The sequence below is a fragment of the Eptatretus burgeri genome, chromosome 9 (assembly GCF_056783735.1).
Source record: "Eptatretus burgeri isolate ZD-2024b chromosome 9, Ebu_testis_v1, whole genome shotgun sequence".
NCBI classification, from domain to species: Eukaryota; Metazoa; Chordata; class Myxini; order Myxiniformes; family Myxinidae; genus Eptatretus; species Eptatretus burgeri.
The window spans coordinates 37,776,095-37,796,627 of NC_140969.1; the positions used below are offsets into that span (position 1 = coordinate 37,776,095).

General features: G+C 44.6%; 2 protein-coding genes across 5 annotated transcripts in view; both read left to right on the forward strand.

Moving 5' to 3' along the window:
- LOC147019924 (ras-related protein Rab-2A) overlaps positions 1-3,278 on the forward strand; it is a 34,987-nt gene extending 31,709 nt beyond the window's left edge. Inside the window, exon 8 of the mRNA XM_085894776.1 lies at positions 1,824-3,278. Coding sequence (XP_085750902.1) covers positions 1,824-1,919 — 96 coding nt within the window. The 3' untranslated portion in view covers positions 1,920-3,278. The remainder of the gene's footprint in view (positions 1-1,823) is intronic.
- A 3,481-nt stretch (positions 3,279-6,759) lies between these two features.
- CFAP300 (cilia and flagella associated protein 300) overlaps positions 6,760-20,533 on the forward strand; it is an 83,720-nt gene continuing 69,946 nt past the window's right edge. For 3 of the 4 annotated variants that reach the window (XR_015061576.1, XM_085894779.1, XM_085894777.1), the window contains exon 1: positions 6,760-6,987. Coding sequence is in view for 2 of the 4 variants with exons in the window: in XM_085894779.1 (XP_085750905.1) it covers positions 6,899-6,987 (89 nt within the window). In the remaining 2 variants the exon portion in view is untranslated. Of the gene's footprint in view, positions 6,988-7,078; positions 7,143-20,533 lie in introns of those variants that run through there. The other variant, XM_085894780.1, reaches the window with a different exon arrangement.

The window sequence follows — 20,533 nt, forward strand, 5'->3', positions numbered from 1 at the left end:
CCTATCCAGGTTACTCCTGATGACTTCATCTCTGTTTTTTGCCTGTTTGGGTTCCTTCTGATGACTCCATTGCAGTACTGTACCTATTATATTTTAATCCCATTCTAAATTCAATTGAATATTGATTAAACATCAGGGTCAGGTGTCCGATCAAAGCGGGATGTCTTTGTACCCCGTCATCACTGCCAGCATTTATAAAGTGACGGTTCTAATTACATAACACCAGTACACAAATGAAGTCCTGGCGAGAGTCTGCAATCTCTGATTGCTCTTTTTCTTGTTTGTAAATGATTTGATGTACAATTTAGATGTCAAGCATTTGCCAACCAAAGTTGAGGGTGGGGAAACGCATGCCAAGATTTTTCTGACCGATCATAGTTATTAGGAAATGCAGAATGGTAATTTATCTTGTTGCTAAATGGTTTTCATCTGATTGCTGCAAAAGGTTTCTATTTGCATTGTACTTTAACCAGTACCTTCCACATCACATTTCAGAAGAATGTGAGCAACAGCCAGTGGCCTTGGTTTGTAGATAATGTGTAGTATTTGTGCAAAATATTTGGTCTTTGAGAATGGACAATTTTCTGAAGGTTGAGGGATATGAATGATTGAAATGTTGACATTGCTATAAACTATGAGAATGCCATCTGTTTTTAAATGGCGGGTGGGGTGGGCGGGGGAATCTAAAAGTGTTTATAGAACCTGCAGCCAAGGCATTGTTTGGAATGGGAATGCATGATTATAAATTTGAAACGTCTAATTACCTATTGGGATGTAATGTGAGGAGCAGATGCATGACACTTGCAATGCATTTATTTATTTATTTTGAAATGCTCTTGCAATGTTTTTTAAAATTATTTATATATATATATATATATATGTATGTACATAATTAAAATTTTTTTTTTTTTTAATTTAAATCCCAAAGTTAAAAAAGTTCAAATCGTGAGATGTGATTCATTGCTGCTGCAATCGTGCCACGTTTGTTTCAGTACAATGGATACAAGGCCTGGGTATCCTTATAACACATGGGTTTTATTTTGTTTGCTGAAAAGCATGGATTTTTTTTTTAATGTACATATAAAAAGGTTGATTGTCCTGGGAAATGGAAACGAGCCGCAGTTTTTCAGCAAAATATTCAAATTAACACGTGTCTTCATTATTGGTTCGGCCATCAAACCTTACAATTTGGCCGTGCTACATCGTTTACAGCAGAAAATCCATTCAAATCTGAGATTTCCAGTGTAAATATTTGGTTCCGGAATTCCGTGCCATGTGGGGAAAATTCCCAGTCGCTCAACTACTTTTTTTGTTTTTAAAGCCACATTCTGTAATATTACGTTGAGTTTCTAAAGTTATTTCTAACATTTATTTAAATGCCTTCTCTGCTCAAAGGATGTGGCATTTATTGTCTAACCCCTGTCTTATGCAGTTGGTTAAATCTGGCTTGACATTGCTGTCGTCCAGATGTGAATTGTTGGACAAAGCCTAGTTTTTGACACCATGTACATACCAGTTGTCTGCTCAATTAAACAATTGCGAGAAAGGAAAGCATCAGCATCGAGGGGTAATGGGAAACGTTTCCAGAACGTAAATATCAGGGAATGTTTTTCTTTTTGAATGGATTTGCCTGATTTGCACCAGTGTTGACTTATTTTTTTGCTGCAATCTTGTATCTGAGCTTTTCATTTGTTCAGCTCATTTTGCTTGATTTATATTTGACCATAGATGCCTGTAAGATTCCATTAGCAGACTGCTGAATTTTGTAATTTTTTTTTCTGGTTGTCTACCCTCTATCCCATCTCTCGCTCGGTCCCATAAAGAACAATGGCATCAAGATTGGGCCTCAGCATGGTGGCGCAGGCACTGCACAGGCTGGGACGCTCGCTGGACAACAAGGCGGTGGTGGCTGTTGTTGAAAAATATTTTTTATTTTTTATTTTTGCTCCTGGCCCTGCTTAACAGCCTCCATTGCACCCCGGCACCATATGTGCGCCAGTTGCACCGCACCGAACTTGTACAAACATGTCTTGTGCTTGTATTCTCAACGGTTATTGCCAAAACGCTCCCTGTTGCTCCTGCACTTTTCCTTGAGAATCACCACATAATCCATTCAAGGAAGCTCAAGTGTACATTCTGAAAATCCTCGGGTTTTTTTTTCTTTTCTTTTTCTTTTCTTTCTTTCTTGTTGAGGCTCAGCTTGTTTATTTCTGCCATTGTGGGTTTGCTGTCATAGTTTTTGAAGTGATGGTGTCACATCCATCTGAAGGGGAAGATGTCACTTTTGATCACTTGTTTGTACTGGTGTAATATTGGCAGTGATCAGCTTGCTGAGACAGATATACAAATGTTTTAAGGGTCTTTGCCAGAAAAAAAAGTTTAAAATAAAGTTATAAAACACAGATTTATTTTATTTTTTCCTTTCATACTCGCCGGCCTCGCATTTACTTTTTGGTACTTTAATGATCTTGCCACTGTGCTGCTGTTTCGATAATTCAAATTTGTTCGGAAATTCTGTCATTGGTTAATAGTTGACGACAATTTGCATTTGATCAAAAATGTCCTAAAACTAATATATATTACACGCACACTCTCGAATAACAGCACTAAACCATTTCCCCAGATCGTAACAATGTCACAGAAGCTTGTTATGCAGCGAGCTGATACGAGGAGGAATTTGCTTCCCCACACCGAGTCAAAGTGAGAGCGATGCTTGGAGGGGAACTCTGACAAAACTTTGTGTAATGAACATGGCTGCTTGCAGGCAGAATCTGGTATGGGATTGGGGGAAATAGAGCTTTGGCATGAATAGCAGGGAAGTTTTCTCTCCTGATGTGGGTCCTAATGGAAGTCTCTGAGGAAAGGATGAAATTGTCTTTTGTAATATATATATAGGAAGCAGCATCTGCCGGTGCCTTGCTCTGTCATTTCCTTGATATTTCTGTGGTTGCTTTGTCGTGGTTATTGCTCGTGCTGACATATCGGTTTCCCAGCATGCTCCCAGACTTTTGCTCCTGCATATGAATGTTGCTCCACTTTGTTTTCTTTTTTTTGGAAAGAAAACTTTGAAATAAAAGGTTGGAAAGAAATTAGATGTCAAATATGTGCAAAGATAGCCTTCTCACTTGTGATGTATGTCTGTACATAAAAAGCTGTGCACGCTGTTTCCAGCTGCTTGGTGTCTTGACACGAGGCTGTGACATGGAAGTGCACAAGTTGCTTGCTTATGACATTTGGTAATGTGGAAAGTTAGATGCCCAATAAAGATTTCCATTGTATTTTGCCTTTGTGTTCTCTTGATGCGAATTTTTGATGAATATTGAAAGATGTAGGTTTCAAATTTGAATAAACCCTTGGAAATGTATGCTGTGGCCTTCATGTGCACTGACTTTCTCATGACGATGCCTCAATGTTGAGGGGTTGGGGGGTCTAGGGAGAGAAATTTTGCTCTAATCCTAGCTTCTGCAAGTCTTTCGTATCACGCAGCACAGCTTATTGTAACAGCATTGGCTGAAGGAGTGAGGGCACGGCTGTGCCACTGATGTCTTCTATCGCTTCGGGCAGGAATTTGGAAGTTGTTTTGAGTGTCAGTGATGGCTTGCCTACTCTTCGTGAAGAATCCCAAGAGATTTTTAATGTCTACCAAGTAATGCCAGCAGACGGGACGCTAGTTTAACGAACATCTGAAGAACGGCGCACGCACTGAATCGCCCTGCATGTGAAACTACGGGATGATGGTTTGTAGCTGTCGGGATTTGAACCTAGGCTGGACAGCTTTGAGGTGAGGATACATACCTCTACCTCTAGGCCAGCCTGTCCAAGTCTTGACGGGATGGAGACTGTTCACTAGTTTGTACTATTTTGGTTTGCAATAACGTCACCCACAAGTCTTTTGTAGCATTTCTTGATTTATAGGGATTAATTTCCAACATTTTTGGGTTATTCAAACTTGGCTTAGCAATGGGAATTAATAATTGTGGATTTGAAGAATAAAATGAGGTGCAGGCCTCCCGGACAAGATCTGATCGTGTCCCCATGGTGCGGCTCGTGGGGATTGTACCGCTGTGGAAATCCCTCAATCCTCACATCTCTGCAATCTGACTTGCTGTTGGTAGTGTTAAAGCCACATCTTGCAAGGGTAGGTCATTGTGCGCCGGTACCTCTGCCAAATTCTAAACCTGCTTACTCTTTCCATTTGAGCACTGGCTTGAGTCTGGCTTTTGGTTCAAGTTTTTATTTTTTTCCATCATATAAATGTAAGTGCAATATGTATCTTCTAATGGCCTGCACATTTTTGCCTGTACCATGTGCACAAAAATGAGGTCCAATATTTTATTGACATCCTTATGTGTGTGCAACTTATTTGTCCCATTGGGAATTGGATGACCCTTTTGCAGGTTGTGATTTATATAATAATTATTACTTACGAAATCTAGTATATTGATGACTTCCGTCCTGTGTGTGTTTGTAGGCATGATAACTCGAACGGAAGAAGCTACCAATGTCAAATTACACCACGTGATTCAGGAGGGTGAGGGCTAGTGCTGATTAGATTTTGGTCAAAGGTCACAGTGAGGTCAAACATTCCATTTTTGATGGTTTGGTACAGAATCATCGTAGAAACTTCTGGTTTGCGTCACTCCCTTCTCCAGAGACAGCTTTTATTAGACAAAGTCAGAGGTCAAGTTGACGATTTCGTAAGTACCAGTCTATGACTGCTTGTTTTAAAGTTGTTAATTTCTGGGCAGTCGAGTGTATGCCGTGACAGTTTCTTTGCTAACTGGAATGACATCGGTAGAACACATACCTCTGCCAGGTGAAACTGTTGTTTCCCACTGACAGTCTGGATGAGGATCTGGACCTGAACCAAAATCGAATTGGCTTGTTCTTTTCACCGAACAACTAACTCATCCACAACTTTTTGAAATCTACTATATATATATATATATCCCATCTCTCAAGGGTGACGAATCATTTTAAATTTGCCTGGATCTTCGCAATTAAATTGATTCTTCTGTGACACACCAAATCTGTGCATAAGTTTCTATGAATCCATCCACAACTTCGACGTGTCTTGCTCACAGACAAATTGGTGAAAACAATCTCACTCTCTCACAGCAGATGTAAAGATGCTGCTGTCTGTTCATGGATTTGGAGATGGTGGAGCAGGAGGATTGGAAGTTTCGGTAAGATCCCAAAAGAGGGCCATCATGAGTGCTGGTACACTGGTTAAATTCCCTCCCTCGAGGTTAAATGTGATGTGAAAGTTAGTTGTACCTCAGAGGGTCTCATACACACACCTTTGAAAGCAAGATCCCCAAAAAGTGTGATCAAGTGTTGAAGTTCCAGTTTGAGCAGTTAAAGTTGAAAATAACTTTACTTTTTCCCTCGTTTCAACATGTCCATAACATTATCTAGAGGTTTATGAGATTGCAGAATAGCATGGAGGGTGCTCATGGCAGCCTCGGAACTCTCTGTCCTTGATTTGAATCTCACTCCAATTATAAGTTCAGCTTGATGTTTTATGTGTATGGGGAGGGCATTGGTATGTTGTCCTTTGGATGGAGGTTAATCTGGAGGAGTCGTCTGGTTGTTGGATGGATGTTAAAGAATCCCGCATTGTGTTTTAGGAAGATTCGGCGAGTTATCGTCGACACCCTGAACATATACGTTCTTGCCATGACTATCTATTTGGAAGATATCGGAAAACCACCATGCATAACCCTAATGCAGGTACTGAAGATAGAGGTATATGTATTACCCCAAGGAGGAGGCATGAGCCTGATTTAAAAACAAACAAACAACTTACTCTACAACACATCTTGAGACCCCACAAACAACGCTACCCATCAATGCTCAAGCTACCTAAAAGTCCTGCCAACATCCCTATACCCCTCTGTCACTTCCAGGTACCTATCTAATTCGAATTTAAACTTATCTACTTGTTCTGCTGCCACTACCTTTCCAGGGAGGCCATTCCATGCATTAACGACTCTCTGAGTGAAAGTCCCCTACCTTAATACCATCCTAACTCTCCTCTTCTTTACTCTCAGGCTATGGCCCCTGGTCCTGTCATTGTCTACTCTTGAATCATTCATCTGCACTTATGTCTGTAACTTTCTTTATCTTAAACATCTCCATCATATCTCCTCATAACCGCCTCCTTTCTGGTGTATAAAGCCCCGTCTCCTTCAGCCGCTCCTCATAGCTGAGTCTGGCTAGGCCCGGAATCAATCTCGTTGCCCTGCGCTGAACCCTCCCTTTGGCATCTATGTCCTTCCTGAACTGTGGTGACCAGAAATGCACACAATATTCTAGCTGCGGCCCTCACTAAGTTCCTCTGCAATATTAACACCACCTCTTGATTTATAATGATCTATCCATCCATTGGGACCATAATCTGTGCAGGGCGTTGGTGCTGCCTCAGCAGTCTCCTTGGTGGTATTCCTCAATGGGCCCACACTGGTCATAACCTGTCATTTTCCCCTTGGTATTCTTCATCATGTTGATACCCCGAATGTACAGGTACAGTACTTGGAGCAAATCATTTGGAAAGCTTGAATGGCAATTTTCCCATTATCATCTTACAAGATTAGTCGAACATGATAATTTATCTTTCCGTCGTTTATTTTTATTCTTGCGTTTTTCCTCATCTGTGAGGGCAAAAAATAAATTAAAAAAATAATATTAAAGGGCTCTTCGTTCCACGAAACGATTTAGGGTGTGTTTCAGTTTACTGTTAGCTTGACTGATCCTTCCCACCCTGTTGATGTATTCACAGTGCTGTCTGTACGTATATGAATGTATAGTCTGAAGTGAAAACAGCTATTATTTGTATTATTGGAAGATCGGAGCTTTCAACTCCATCTTCGACATTGGAACTTCTTCAAATCGAAATATGGAGCGGACACCCTTCACGTTCAGAGTTCGTGAGCGCAATGTCGCTTTTCTCCACAGGAGAGAAACTCGAGAAATGCTACAAAAATGGTAATTATCGTTTTGGTTTAAAAAAAAAAAGCAACTCTCGGCTTTTGTTGATTTTTTTTTTTTTAATTGAATCCCATCGATTTGAAACGAGTTTCTCCGGTATATTTGTGTTTTTTTTCACGTCGATGCTGCTTTGCGTTGCCATGGTGACTGACGTGAGTTTCCCATCATTGTCAGTTTTAATCGTTAAATTCGGAGTTGATGTAATTTGTGCTTCTTTCCTTCTTTCTGTCCTTTAAAATGAAAGAGTTCGTTCGTTTCACAGCGGTCCACACAATTACACAAGGGCGGCAGGATGGCAGCGACGTACACACACTCACCCCCCCCCCACCATGAGCTGTTTTATCTGGGTTCGAATCACTACCCAGATATGAAGTTCCGACCGAGCCCTTCGGTGGAGGCCTCGGGGTTCAGCCTATTGCTCCCGAGGTCCGAAGTGAGGTCAATACGTTTCCCAGAAGTACACGAAGTGCGAATGTACACCGTTCCACCAACACCATTCCAGTTCAGAAATTAATGCAGATCCTTCACTCAGGAAAAAACCAGTCCACAGATCAGCCTTGCTCAACGATACACCACGTGTACAGGTATGCCGATCCAGCAATGCAATGCAAGCCAAAAGAAATGAGGACAAATACTTCACTCAGGATAAACCAACCTGCAGGATATACATTCAAGCAATAAAAAATATAACAATATTAATGGGAAAATTTCACCGACATTTGGAGGTAAATAAATAATTAATTAAATGATGCCATCCATGCATCCATTGGGAGCCATACTCTGTGCAGCGTTGGTGCTGCCAAAGCAGTCTCCTTGGCTAGTGGTCACAATCCTGGACGGGTCTCCACTCCAACACAGGATACTCACAAGCTGGTACTCATTTTGCTGACCTCAGAAGGATGACAGGCAGAGTCAACCCCACCTGGTATTAATTCAACAGCCAAGTGGGGTTGGAACTCAGGATCATAGGATCCCAAGCCCACCACCCTAACCATTGAGCCAACACAAGGCATAAGTAATGACGGACAGACGCTAAGCCAAGACAGATCCAACACTCAGACATCCTTTTCCCCTCCCCAACAAATGTCCCTCTCTCATCCCAAGGGAGGGGGTGGGTCAAGCAAAATAACAAAATAACATTTGCTTGGGTATTAAAATAAAAGGGAAAAAGAAGGATTGTGTGAAGAGAGGAGGGGAAAGCAGAATTCGAGCCGGTTTTGGGATGATTCAACGCAGTCTCGTCTCAGGCTTAACCCCGACCCCTAAGGGTGGTGCCTCACCACCTTCCCCCCTCCGCGGGGTGCGTCCCTAACCTCCACGACCCCAATCGATCCGTGCAACACCAGGATACAGCACCTTTCCTCCGGTTCACCAAGACTATTCATGCCGGCCGTACACGCCTCAACCTCGTCTCTGATTATCCTTCAATACCACGTTCACCAGGCCATGGCAGGCCTTGTTCCCCACCAGCTACACACCTGTCCCCTACACGCAGACAGGGCTTCCAACTGACCCTCCTTGGAATGAATCCATGGAACTCCTTCATGTAGGCCAGGGGTCAGTGGGACCTACCTTGCACCCCCCTGTGACAATTTTTCACTGATACCACAGTGTTCATATATATCCCAAGTATCAGAAAAAGATGTTCCCAGAAAAATAACTCATTTGCACTATGCTTTATTAAGCTGTTTCCATGGCAACCAATCAAAAATAGACGAATCTCACAAAGATCGGCAAAATGTCAATATCTCTGTCAAATATAAACATAAAATCACAAAATTGGTGTCAAATTAAAGCTTATACATTTACATATTAAAATTTATTTTGTTTATGCTAATTAGCTCATTTGCATATCAATTAAATTTGACTTAAAGACAATAATTCCCACAAAAATGCAAGAATTTCCATTTTCTTTCCTTGTAATTACCACACATGTTAGTTTTTTGGCAAAAAAATATTACTTAAGTGTTGCCAGATAGAAGCCAGGTTGGCAAAACATAAATTAAATTTTTTTAATTTTTTAAAGTAGGCTAATTAGCATAAAATACAAAGCACAATGAATCGTTTGAAAATCATGCGAAATCAGATTCATCAAGAGAATCAATTACCTTGGCCTGATATAATACATAACTGCGACTCATGATGTCTCTTGGTGTTTAAGGGGAACATAACTATTTTCTGTTTGAGTAAAAGTAGTGGAAATAATTTTAAATGCATTGATATGCTAATTAGGATCCGCCATTATGGAAATTCTCATTTTCGTAAATATCTCAACTTCTGGTGCATGGAAATTTGTAAATGAGGAATCTACACATATGTTTGGAGGGTCAAAGGGGTAAAGTGAACATATTTCCTTTGTTGTCAGAGATGTAGAATAATGTTTGGATAGCTTAATTACATGCAAAAATCATAGAACAATGAATTTCCTATACATCTTTATTCCCTATGAACAGAATGCACAGAGCGATGTGTCCTCCGTTTTGAGTTTCACGTAAGCATCATGACTACATATTTTGATAAGATTGGGCCTTGAAGTTAAATCAAATATTTTAAAATGCAGTGGTATGTAAATAAGGTGAGTGGATGTCATTATATCATAATGTATCTCTACCAGAGACTGGAAATAGTGATCATCCTGTAGGCACAAAAGTTAAACTGATGTGTAATTTGTTGCGGCTGAAGGAGAGCATACACTGTACAGCAAAAATGTATTCATATGGTCCATCTGAGTCCAGCAATTGAAGATCTCACACTTTGAATGCATTCGGATATAAAAAGATTAATCCAATAATATTTACTGTATCCCCTTTCTTCCAGAGTTACCAGATGTTTGAAAGCCTACTAGTCACACACCAGATCTGACAAATGGTTTATCTTCACATTGTTCACCTGCATGTGCACTCTACTATGAAGTAGATCGATACAGTGGCAAAAACTATGAGTAAGTGATCTGCAATCTGTTGGAGTCTAAGCAAACTTTGTAGCACACATCTGAGTTTGACAATCTCGACCAGTTGATAATCACGCTGTTTCGATTAACTGTCAGTCATATATAGAAGAAGTGTCCTTAGTTCACAGATTCTGAGCCTGATGCTTGCTTGCTATGTCCTTCATTGGCCATCATACTATTCAATGTCCGAGTCCACACAATCTTCACATTGGCATGGCTCGTCATCATCCTCATCATCACTGTCTTCTTCCAGTTCCTCCTGCAGTGAACTAATCGACTTATTGGGTAGAATATCGCCTGATATCCACAGTGGCTCCATAACACCATGTGTGTATGTCCAGCCATGTTCCTGCATGTCATCTGGTATATTGGGATCTGCGATATGAGAATGCTTCCAAACAGCTGCTTGATAATTAGCTCTACGGATGTGCTGCTCTAAGCACTTTCTACATGGAGATAGTTTCCCAAGGTCAATGTTGCGGCATGCGTCCAGAGGCTTGTCCCCAAACCTCTCCCTTATCATGAGCACCCTTACTTCATCCACTTCCTGAAATCGACTCTTGCCATACATGACGTAAGTGAACTGTTCCAACTTAAGCATCAAGTCTGACAAATAGGTGAATCCATCACTCTTTGCTCCCTCACAATGCAGGATACATATCTGTCTCTTTTTTGCACTGACATCAGTCTGTTCCTGCTTTCTCTTCTGAGGTTTCATCTCCGTGCAACGAATTGGGCCATCAATGCACTATGTCTGCAAGAAACAAATCAAATTGGTTATTCAATGTATTGTTGTATATGACAATAATAATTATACAATCACAACTAGAAGGAGCAATGTCAAGCTGTAGATTATGATATCACAGCATGCATACCTACACCTCCAGGCTATAGAGCCATACAACCTCACATTTACATCGACAGAAGCGAAAAGTGACAACACACAGACATGCATGCAAAAAAGCGATAACAATATGATCCCCCTTACTGGTGATCAGGGATTATAATTAACATATCATCCATAAAGACTATTCAACATCTCTGATAAGAAAGGAAATCTGTTCACTTTATTCATTGACCCTCCAAACATAGGTGTAGACTCCTCATTTACTTCATGTCCATGAAGGTGAGATTTACAAAAATGTAAATTTCCATAATGGCGGAACCTAATTAGCATATCAATGCATTTACAACTATTTTCACTACTTTTACCCAAACAGAAAAGAGTTATGTGTCCTTTAAACACCACAACCATCATTAGTCGCAGTTATGTATTATATCAGGTCCAGGTAATTAGTTTCAATGATTAATTTGATTTAACATGATTTTCGAACGATTCATTGTGCTTTGTATTTTATGCTAATTAATCAACTGAAAAAATTCAAATATTATAAAAAAAAATTTCACCAACCTGGCTTGTTGTTTGGAGTTTGGCAACTGACATGTGTGGTAATTGCAAGGAAAGAAAATGGAAATTCTTGCATTTTTGTGGGAATTATTGTCTCTAAGTCAAATTTAAATAATATGCTAATGAGCTAATTAGCAGAAACAAAATATATTTTAATACGTAAATGTATAAGCTTTAATTTGACACCAATTTTGTGATTTTATGTTTATATTTGACAGAGATATTGACATTTTGCCGATCTTTGTGAGATTCGTCTATTTTTGATTGGTTGCCATGGAAACAGCTTAATAAAGCATCGTGCAAATGAGTTATTTTTCTGGGAACATCTTTTTTCTGATACTTGGGATATATATGAACACTGTGGTATCAGTGAAAAATTGTCGCAGTGGGGGTGCAAGGTAGGTCCCACTGGCCCCCAGCCTAATGGGCTTTACCCAGCATCGTTCCCCGTTGGAAACAAAACAGTCACTCCTCTCGCTCTCTCACTCTCTCGCTCTCTCGATCTACCTCCCTACCTCTCTCTCGCTAACCAGCCTTCACGGCGGCCACGTGCGCTCTTCTTTTTTGTAATGTTTTTTTTACTTCCTTCACTTAAAATCCACACAGTTCTGCCTCATTTAATTATGTGGAGGCCTCGAAGGGGGAACAGAAGGAATAAGGGGAAGGAAGGTCTTGTAGCAGAAGAATCAAAATAAAAATGAAGAAAATAAGGAAAAAGAAAAAGGACCTCTTTTGAGAACCACGGCAAAACTATTGCAATACACCCCAAAAGTGTCAATGTTATTACACAAACTTTCCAGAATATTATCGAACACAATAAACCCCGTGGACATAACACTGCCGCCATCCTTTTTCTAGAGCCTCCCAGCTCTGCCGTATAATCTAACTTTAGACAAAGGCCGGGTCACCTACTCTACCCCTACTTAGTCCGAGAACACTAAACACATACTTACACAATCCACTTCAAAAATATAGGGACCATAGTCCTTCATGACAACACCGTTACATGCCGCAACTCAAAACAAAAAAATATATACATATATATTGTTATGGCCATGGGTACCGAGTGTATTATGAGGGGATTAATCCTCATTTCTCCTCGGAAGAACCGGCCCTCGGGCCACCCCTCACAATTAACTTTGTGGTTTGGCAGGTTGTTTAACAACCATGAACGCCAATCAGATAACCACGAGTTCCAGTGTCCACCGTATAATTTGCCATTTAACTGGAGGCCATGTGGCCTCCTGACCGGGGAACGCGTCCTCGGCGATGCACCAATGTTATTTTGATTAGATCTTAAGTAATGCGGCCGAGCGTTTACCGCTGGTGCATGCCGACTTCTTCCTTCTTCTTCCTCTTTCGGCTTGCTCCCGTTAGGGGTCGCCACAGCGGACCAACCGTCTCCATTTCGCTCTATCCTCCACATCTTCCATTGACACTCCAACCACCCGCATGTCCGCCCTCACCGCATCCATGAACCTCTTCTTTGGCCTTCCTCTTCTCCTCCTGCCTGGCGGCTCCATCTTCAACATCCTTCTCCCGATATACTCTGTTTCCCTCCTGTGCACATGTCCAAAACCATCTCAATCTCGCCTCTCTCACTTTGTCTCCAAACCGTCCTACCTGCACTGTCCCTCTAATATACTCATTTCTTATCCTGTCCATCCTCGTCACTCCCAACGAGAATCGCAGCATCTTTAACTCTGCCACCTCCAGCTCTGCTTCCTGTCTTTTTGTTAGTGCCACCGCCTCCAAACCATACAACATAGCTGGTCTCACTACCGTCTTGTATACTTTCCCCTTCACTCTTGCAGCTACCCTTCTGTCACAAATCACTCCTGCAACTCTTCTCCACCCACTCCATCCTGCCTGCACTCTCTTTTTCACTTCTCTCCCACACTCTCCGTTACTTTGGAGATCCCGTTAAATCCGTTCCGTTAAATCCCAAGTATTTAAACCAATCCACCTTCCCCACCTCAACTCCTTGCAACTGCACCATACCACCACCCTCCCTCTCATTTACGCACATGTACTCCGTCTTACTCCTACTGACTAACATTCCCCTTCTCTCCAGTGCGTACCTCCACCTCTCACGGCTCGATTCAGCCTGCTCCCTACTCTCCCTACAGATCATGATGTCATCCGCGAACATCATAGTCCATGGAGACTCCAGTCTGATCTCGTCCGTCAACCTGTCCATCACCATTGCAAACAGGAAAGGGCTCAGAGTCGATCCTTGGTGCAATCCCACTTTAACCTTAAACCGGTCCGTCATTCCTACCGCACACCTCACCGCTGTCACACTGTCCTCATACATATCCTGCACGATCCTCACATACTTCTCCAACACTCCCGACTTCCTCATACAATACCACAACTCCTCTCTTGGCACCCTATCATAAGCTTTCTCTAAATCCACAAACATACAATGTAACTCTTTCTGGCCTTCCCTATACTTCTCCATCAACATTCTCAAAGCAAACATCGCATCAGTGGTGCTCTTTCCTGGCATAAACCCATATTGCTGCTCACAGATCGTCACCTCTCCTCTCAACCGAGCTTCCACTACTCTTTCCCACAACTTCATGGTGTGGCTTAACAACTTTATCCCTCTGTAATTTCCACAGCTCTGCACATCACCCTTATTCTTGAAAATCGGAACCAGCACACTTAATCTCCACTCCTCCGGCATCCTCTCACTTTCCAAGACTTTATTAAACAATCTGGTTAACAACCCCACTGCCATCTCTCCTAAGCACTTCCATGCCTCCACTGGTATACCATCTGGGCCAACCACCTTTCCACTTTTCATCTTCTTCATAGCAGTCCTCACTTCATCCTTACTGATCCACCCCACTTCCAGATTCACTATCTCCACCTCTTCCAACCTTCTCTCTCTCTCATTTTCTTCATTCATCAGCTCCTCAAAGTACTCCATCCACCTTCTCAACACACTCTCCTCGCTCGTCAGCACATTCCCATTTGCGTCCTTTATCACCCTAACTTGCAGCACATCCTTCCCAGCTCGGTCCCTCTGTCTTGCCAATCGGTATAAATCCTTTTCCCCTTCTTTTGTATCCAACTTCTCATACAGCTCGTCATATGCCTTTTCCTTGGCCTTTGCCACCTCTCTTTTTGCTTTTCGACGCCACTCCTTGTACTCCTGCCGACTTTCTTCATCTCTCTGACTATCCCACTTCTTTTTCGCCAACCCCTTCTTCCTTATACTTTCCTGTACTTCCTCATTCCACCACCAAGTCTCCTTATCTTCCTTCCTCTGTCCAGATGTCACACCAAGTACCTTCCTAGCTATCTCCCTCACAACTTCTGCTGTCGTTGCCCAATCATCCCACCCATCTTTACCACCATCCAACGCCTGTCTCACCTCCTCCCTAAATTTCACGCAACAGTCTTCCTCCTTCAGCTTCCACCATCTGGTCCTTGGTTCAGCCCTCACTCTCTTCCTCAACCTCACCTCTAAAGTCATCCTACAGACCACCAATCGATGCTGTCGAACTACACTCTCCCCTGCCACAACCTTACAGTCACTAATCTCTTTCAGGTTGCATCTCCTACTTAAGATGTAATCCACCTGTGTGCACTTTCCTCCACTCTTGTATGTCACCCTGTGTTCCTCCTTCTTCTTGAAATACGTGTTTACCACTGCCATTTCCATTCTTTTTGCAAACTCTACCACCATTTGCCCTTCCACATTTCTCTTGTTGAGACCGTACCTCCCCATCAACTCCTCATCCTCTTTATTCCCTTCCCCAACATGTCCATTGAAATCTGCTCCAATCACCACTCTTTCATCCTTGGATACACTCTCCACCACTTCATCTAACTCACTCCAGAAATCTTCTTTATATTCCATCTCACACCCCATATGTGGGCATATGCACTGATGACATTCATCATCACCCCTTCAATTTCCAACTTCACACTCATCACTCGGTCAGACACCCTCCTCACCTCCAATACCCTCTTGACATGATCTTCCTTCAGGATTATCCCGACACCATTTCTCCTCCCATCCACACCATGGTAGAACAGTTTGAAACCACCTCCAATGCTCCTCGCCTTACTCCCCATCCACTTGGTCTCTTGTACACACAGTATGTCCACCTTTCTTCTCTCAATCATATCAGCCAACTCTCGCCCTTTGCCAGTCATCGTCCCAACATTCAGAGTTCCAACTCTCACCTCCACACTTCTACCCTTCCCCCTCTCCCACTGCCTCCGGACTCGCCTTCCCCGTCTCATTCTCCTCCTTCGCCCAGCAGTAGCACAATTTCCACTGGTACCCTGCTGACCACCGGTACCGGTGGCGGTCGTTGGTAACCCGGGCCTCGACCGATCCGGTATGGAAATTCGTTTTGTTGTCTGCATAATGATTTGGCATAGGTTTTTACGCCGGATGCCCTTCCTGACGCAACCCTGGTCACCTCTTACGAGACACAGGGATATGGTACACCTATTCTAACCGGGGCATACACCGGGCCCAGTACAACTGGTGCTCATTTCGCCGACCTCGGAAGGATGGCAGGCTGAGTCAACCCCCTGGTGTTTTCGACTTGGTATATATATATATATATATATATATATATATATATATATATATATATATACATATATATATATATATATATACATATATATATATATATATATACATATATATATATATATATATATATATATACATATATATATATATATATATATATATATATATACATATATATATATATATATACATATATATATACATATATATATACATATACATATATATATATATATATATACATATATATACATATATATATATACATATATACATATATACATACATATATACATACATATATACATACATATATACATACATATTGTTGCGGATTCGCGCCCGCCGGCGTGCTGACGGCCACGTAACTCGAATCGCGGCACGCCGCCCACCGGACGGACAATCCAGTCGTGACCCTCTCGGACTAACGCCGGGAACCAGTCACGGGTGGACCTTTCGGTCTCACCGCGATCGAGCCAATCAGCCCCCGCGTGGGATAGGGTTGCTCGCCAAATTCGACCTACCTAAGTACCCACGCGGAGGGTAGACCGGGCGATCGCACCTCGCCGCAGGTCGACTTCGGACACGGGCCACTTAAGCGACCCGTTCCGTACTATCGGGATAACCGAGCGGTGTTATCGTCGACCTCGACGGTTCGATTAATTATCGGGCGTATTCAGCCCACTACCAACCCTTTACGTGAAGCAAGATGAGGATTCAATGAAGGAAATGACGAAGCGAAGCGGGAAACAGTTCAACACAAAGCACATTTATTCGCGATGAACGGAAAGCACACATATTCAATTCCACCAAAAGCACACAGAAAAGAAAAACACAATTCAATTTACACAAAAAGCAAATGCGACAATGCAGATCTAATACCGATTACGCGAGCACACGGCAACACATACAATTTTACTTCACAGACGGCGCCGACAACACATACCCAAAACCAAGGAAAAGAATACCCTCAAAGATGAGGCGGGCCTGAGGCCGAGACCGGGTCGGGTCTACCCGTCTGGTGATGAGACGCGGAGCGGCGATGGTGCCTCAACTCCGCGGGCAGTGTCTGGTAGGGGGTGGGAAAGGGGCCCCCTTGGTCGCACTATCTCAGCGCGGGGGGGAAACAGGAGGGGGTTGCTGATGCTCGGGGTATAGAGGATTCCTACTCTGCCTCGAGTCCCGCGACGAGCGTCTCCACCTCGGCCAGGTCGCGCTGTCGGCCTCCCTGGGGTGCAGCTCCCTGCACGACGCGAGCACCCCCTCGTCTGCCCTCGCCGCCTCTCCACAGCTCCGTCCCCTCCGCTCCGACTCCAACGCACACGACGACCAGCTCCTTCTTGCCAACTCCACCGCCCGCGAAGTCTTAACTCTCTGTTCCCTCTCGACTCTACTACTCCCTGGACTGACGAACACGGTCGCTTATATCAGCCCCGTGGCTTCGCCCTCTCATCTTTGACCCCCTCCCTTCGACCTTTCACCTCGCTCCCCATTGGCCCGAGAAAAAGTGGGCGTGAATGCTTTTGATCCATAAATTTGCATATATCGATCGCCCTCCAACGCCCTGGGGGCGGGGCCAATTCGCCCCTCGCTCACCGATTGGACGGCAAAAAGTGGGCGTGTGTCGTTTTTGATCCGTTTTTGAAGCACAAAATCCGTGATTTTGTACACGCTGTTCGGCGCGCGCCCTGCATGAGTCCAACACCGGCACCCACAAGCGGCGCAAGAACGGTGGCGATGCGACGGTTGCGAGGTGTGACGTGAAGGTCGTGGCGGTTGTGGTGAAGCGGCGTTGTGGTTGGTGGTTGATGTTGTGACTGGTGGTGGTAACAATGGCGGTTGGTCCAAATTAAAGATAGTAAAAGAAAAACGGCTATCCTGAAGAGTCGCAGCACGCATAAATGACATGTATTCCCACTAGACAACGGGTTTGGGCCTAACTACACATGTACTTACCGAGATACCTCACCTAAGGGACCTGAATGGTGGTTTGCGAATTTGGTAACCACAACACTACCCCCTCCCCTTTTTACAGACTCGTCCTGAGTCGTCAAATTTTCGTGTGCCATCATGTGTAGTTTTCCCCTAGTACATTTTACCTACGGATCCCTGAGTGCGACATTCATGGTATTCGTGTCCCCAAAATAAATAACCTGAGGGCTGCGTAACTACCTAAACAAACTCACTCACACGGACGACTTAAATAAAATTGCCGGCGCTAAGACATACATGCCGGGGGCGCACTCATATTTACAGTACATCTTAACCTTAACTTACAAATTTTACACTAAACCATGGCCCAGGATCACTGAACTCTGCAAAAGAAAAGCAGTTAGCAGGGAGCCAGGCTGCTCGTATGCAGTCTCTGGCTCAAAACAATGCAGGTGACAGGGAACGTGGCTGGCTGCTCACACGCAGTCCAAGGCCTTCCTTTTTGAACTGAACGCAGTGAACCACAACGGTGCATGGGCTGCACAACGCAGTCTCCGTGCCAGCTCAAGTGGCACACGCAATGAGCACAACGAATGGATGGGTGAACACAAACACGGTGCACGGGCCGCCACTGCAGGCCCGTGTTGTAGCTGCCAACAGGGCAGTTCTTGCAGCTTGCAAACTGTTGCCTTGCGGATCCTGGCGCACATGGCAATGAACAGGGGGGGGGGCAAAGCAAAAATTGAACGGGGCTGGTGAACCTGGGCAGTGGGCATGGCATGGCAAAGGCAGCAGGCAAACACAGCCCGCAGAAGAAGGCCGCTGCAGGCAAACACAGCCGGCAGATAAACTGGCCGGCACAGGCCTTGAAGAAAAACAGCCAGCAGATGAACTGGCCGGCACAGGCCTTGCAGAAAAACAGCCAGCCGGCAGACGATCCAGCCGGCACAGGCCTTGCAGCACAGCAGCTGCAGATGAAGCTGGCCAGCCTTTGCCATTCAGGGGAGGTTGGTGGAGGGAGTGCGGTGGTGCTGGCCACTTGGAAGGCGGGCTCGGACCTACCTACCTGTCTCCCTCCAAACCTATCGCCTTTGCCTGTCACTGTACATACCCACTCCCTTAATTTGTCAAACCCCAATTTAGCCCCAACTTATTTTTTTGTTGTTTTTATTTTTACTCCCCCACTATAAATCGTCCCCTAACCCCCTTTATCGTCCTTGTTCGGCTAACCTATCCTGTCACCTAGCCTACTCCCAACCCCTACGTTCCCTTCCCGGAGGGGAATAAGGGAGAGCTAACGTCCTGTGTCGAGGCCCAACTCAAGCCTCAGAATGGCCTCCCCAGAGTTCGGCGATCTTAACACCAAGTGGGTCCAGCGGCCCACAACGACAGCGAGGGGATGGATGGTGCGGAGGGGTACATCTCCTAATCTACCCTAACCATTTAACCGTTAAACTACCCCGGGGCTTTCAACAAGCGCCTCTCGCTTAAACTATTGGTTCTAACAACCCAGATTCCCGTCGCCTGTGTTGGTGTCCTCACAATTTCGGGCCTCGCCCCCCAATTTTCTCTCCGTGCCCTCACACGGTCTCCTGGCTGGGACACGTGGCTCCCTTTGGCAGGCACGACCCTCTGCCGAATCTCCCGCTATGGCACCCCGGGCACTACACTGCCTCCGAGCCTACCAGCTCCCTAACACCGGGGAGTGCCCCCCATGGCACCTCCCCTGAAACGCACACGTGGCAGGCTGGCTTCCCGGGCCCCTTTCCGAGGGTCACCCTTGCCCACAACACTGCCCACGCGGCTAATGGCGCCCCGGGCCCCCGCACCAAGCAGGCGCACCCGTGCCCACTACGCTATCCCGGCCCCCCATGGACCCTTGGCCTACCACGGCCGACTAGCCTGGTGCCCGGGGTACCCACTCAGCGATACTCACCTTTCGCAGCCACGCTCCCAAGCCCGTCAACAGGGCTCCTGCACCCCTCCAAATGGGTCTCGAGCCTACTTTCCCACCAACAACAAAACGACCTCCATTTTTCAATTTGACTAACCCAGCTAACTCACTTTACTCTGACCCCGGGGTCCCTTGGGCGGGAGTCACTCCTCCCCCCAATCACTCATCGCACCATGCATTCCCCATTCGCTCCACTCACACAGACCCGCTGGCCTCACTCACTCAACAAGTACTCGTACTCACCTCACAACCCACAACTCTTCAACACACACACCGCTGAACTCTGCCATCCTCCTAACTACCTCGTGCTCCCACGTCGTCCCTTACACTAATAGCACGTTCCTTTTAACCTACGTAGCTAAGCTACGTCCCCACTACACATCCACAAGTCTGTCACTGTCTCCAAATCAATCATTTTATTTCCCAACCTTAAGCTCACTAAATCCCTCTAACTAATCCATTCCACGGACTCCATGAGGACTTACCCCTGCCCCATGAAGTCGGTCTAACTAAGCTAACCCTTCCCCCTAACTAGTTTCCATCCTGTGCCCAGGTCAAGGGGGTCTTCCACCCCTTGCCCAGGAATCCTGTGTACCCGAAAGTGAGGCTTGTTCTTTTTTTTTTTTTTTTTCTTTACATGCGCAGCGCCAGCGCGGCAACTCGCGCACTTTGCACCTGCCCGTGACGTCATGCAGCTGCACGTGTTCCTCGTCCTTCCTTGGACGGTACCAT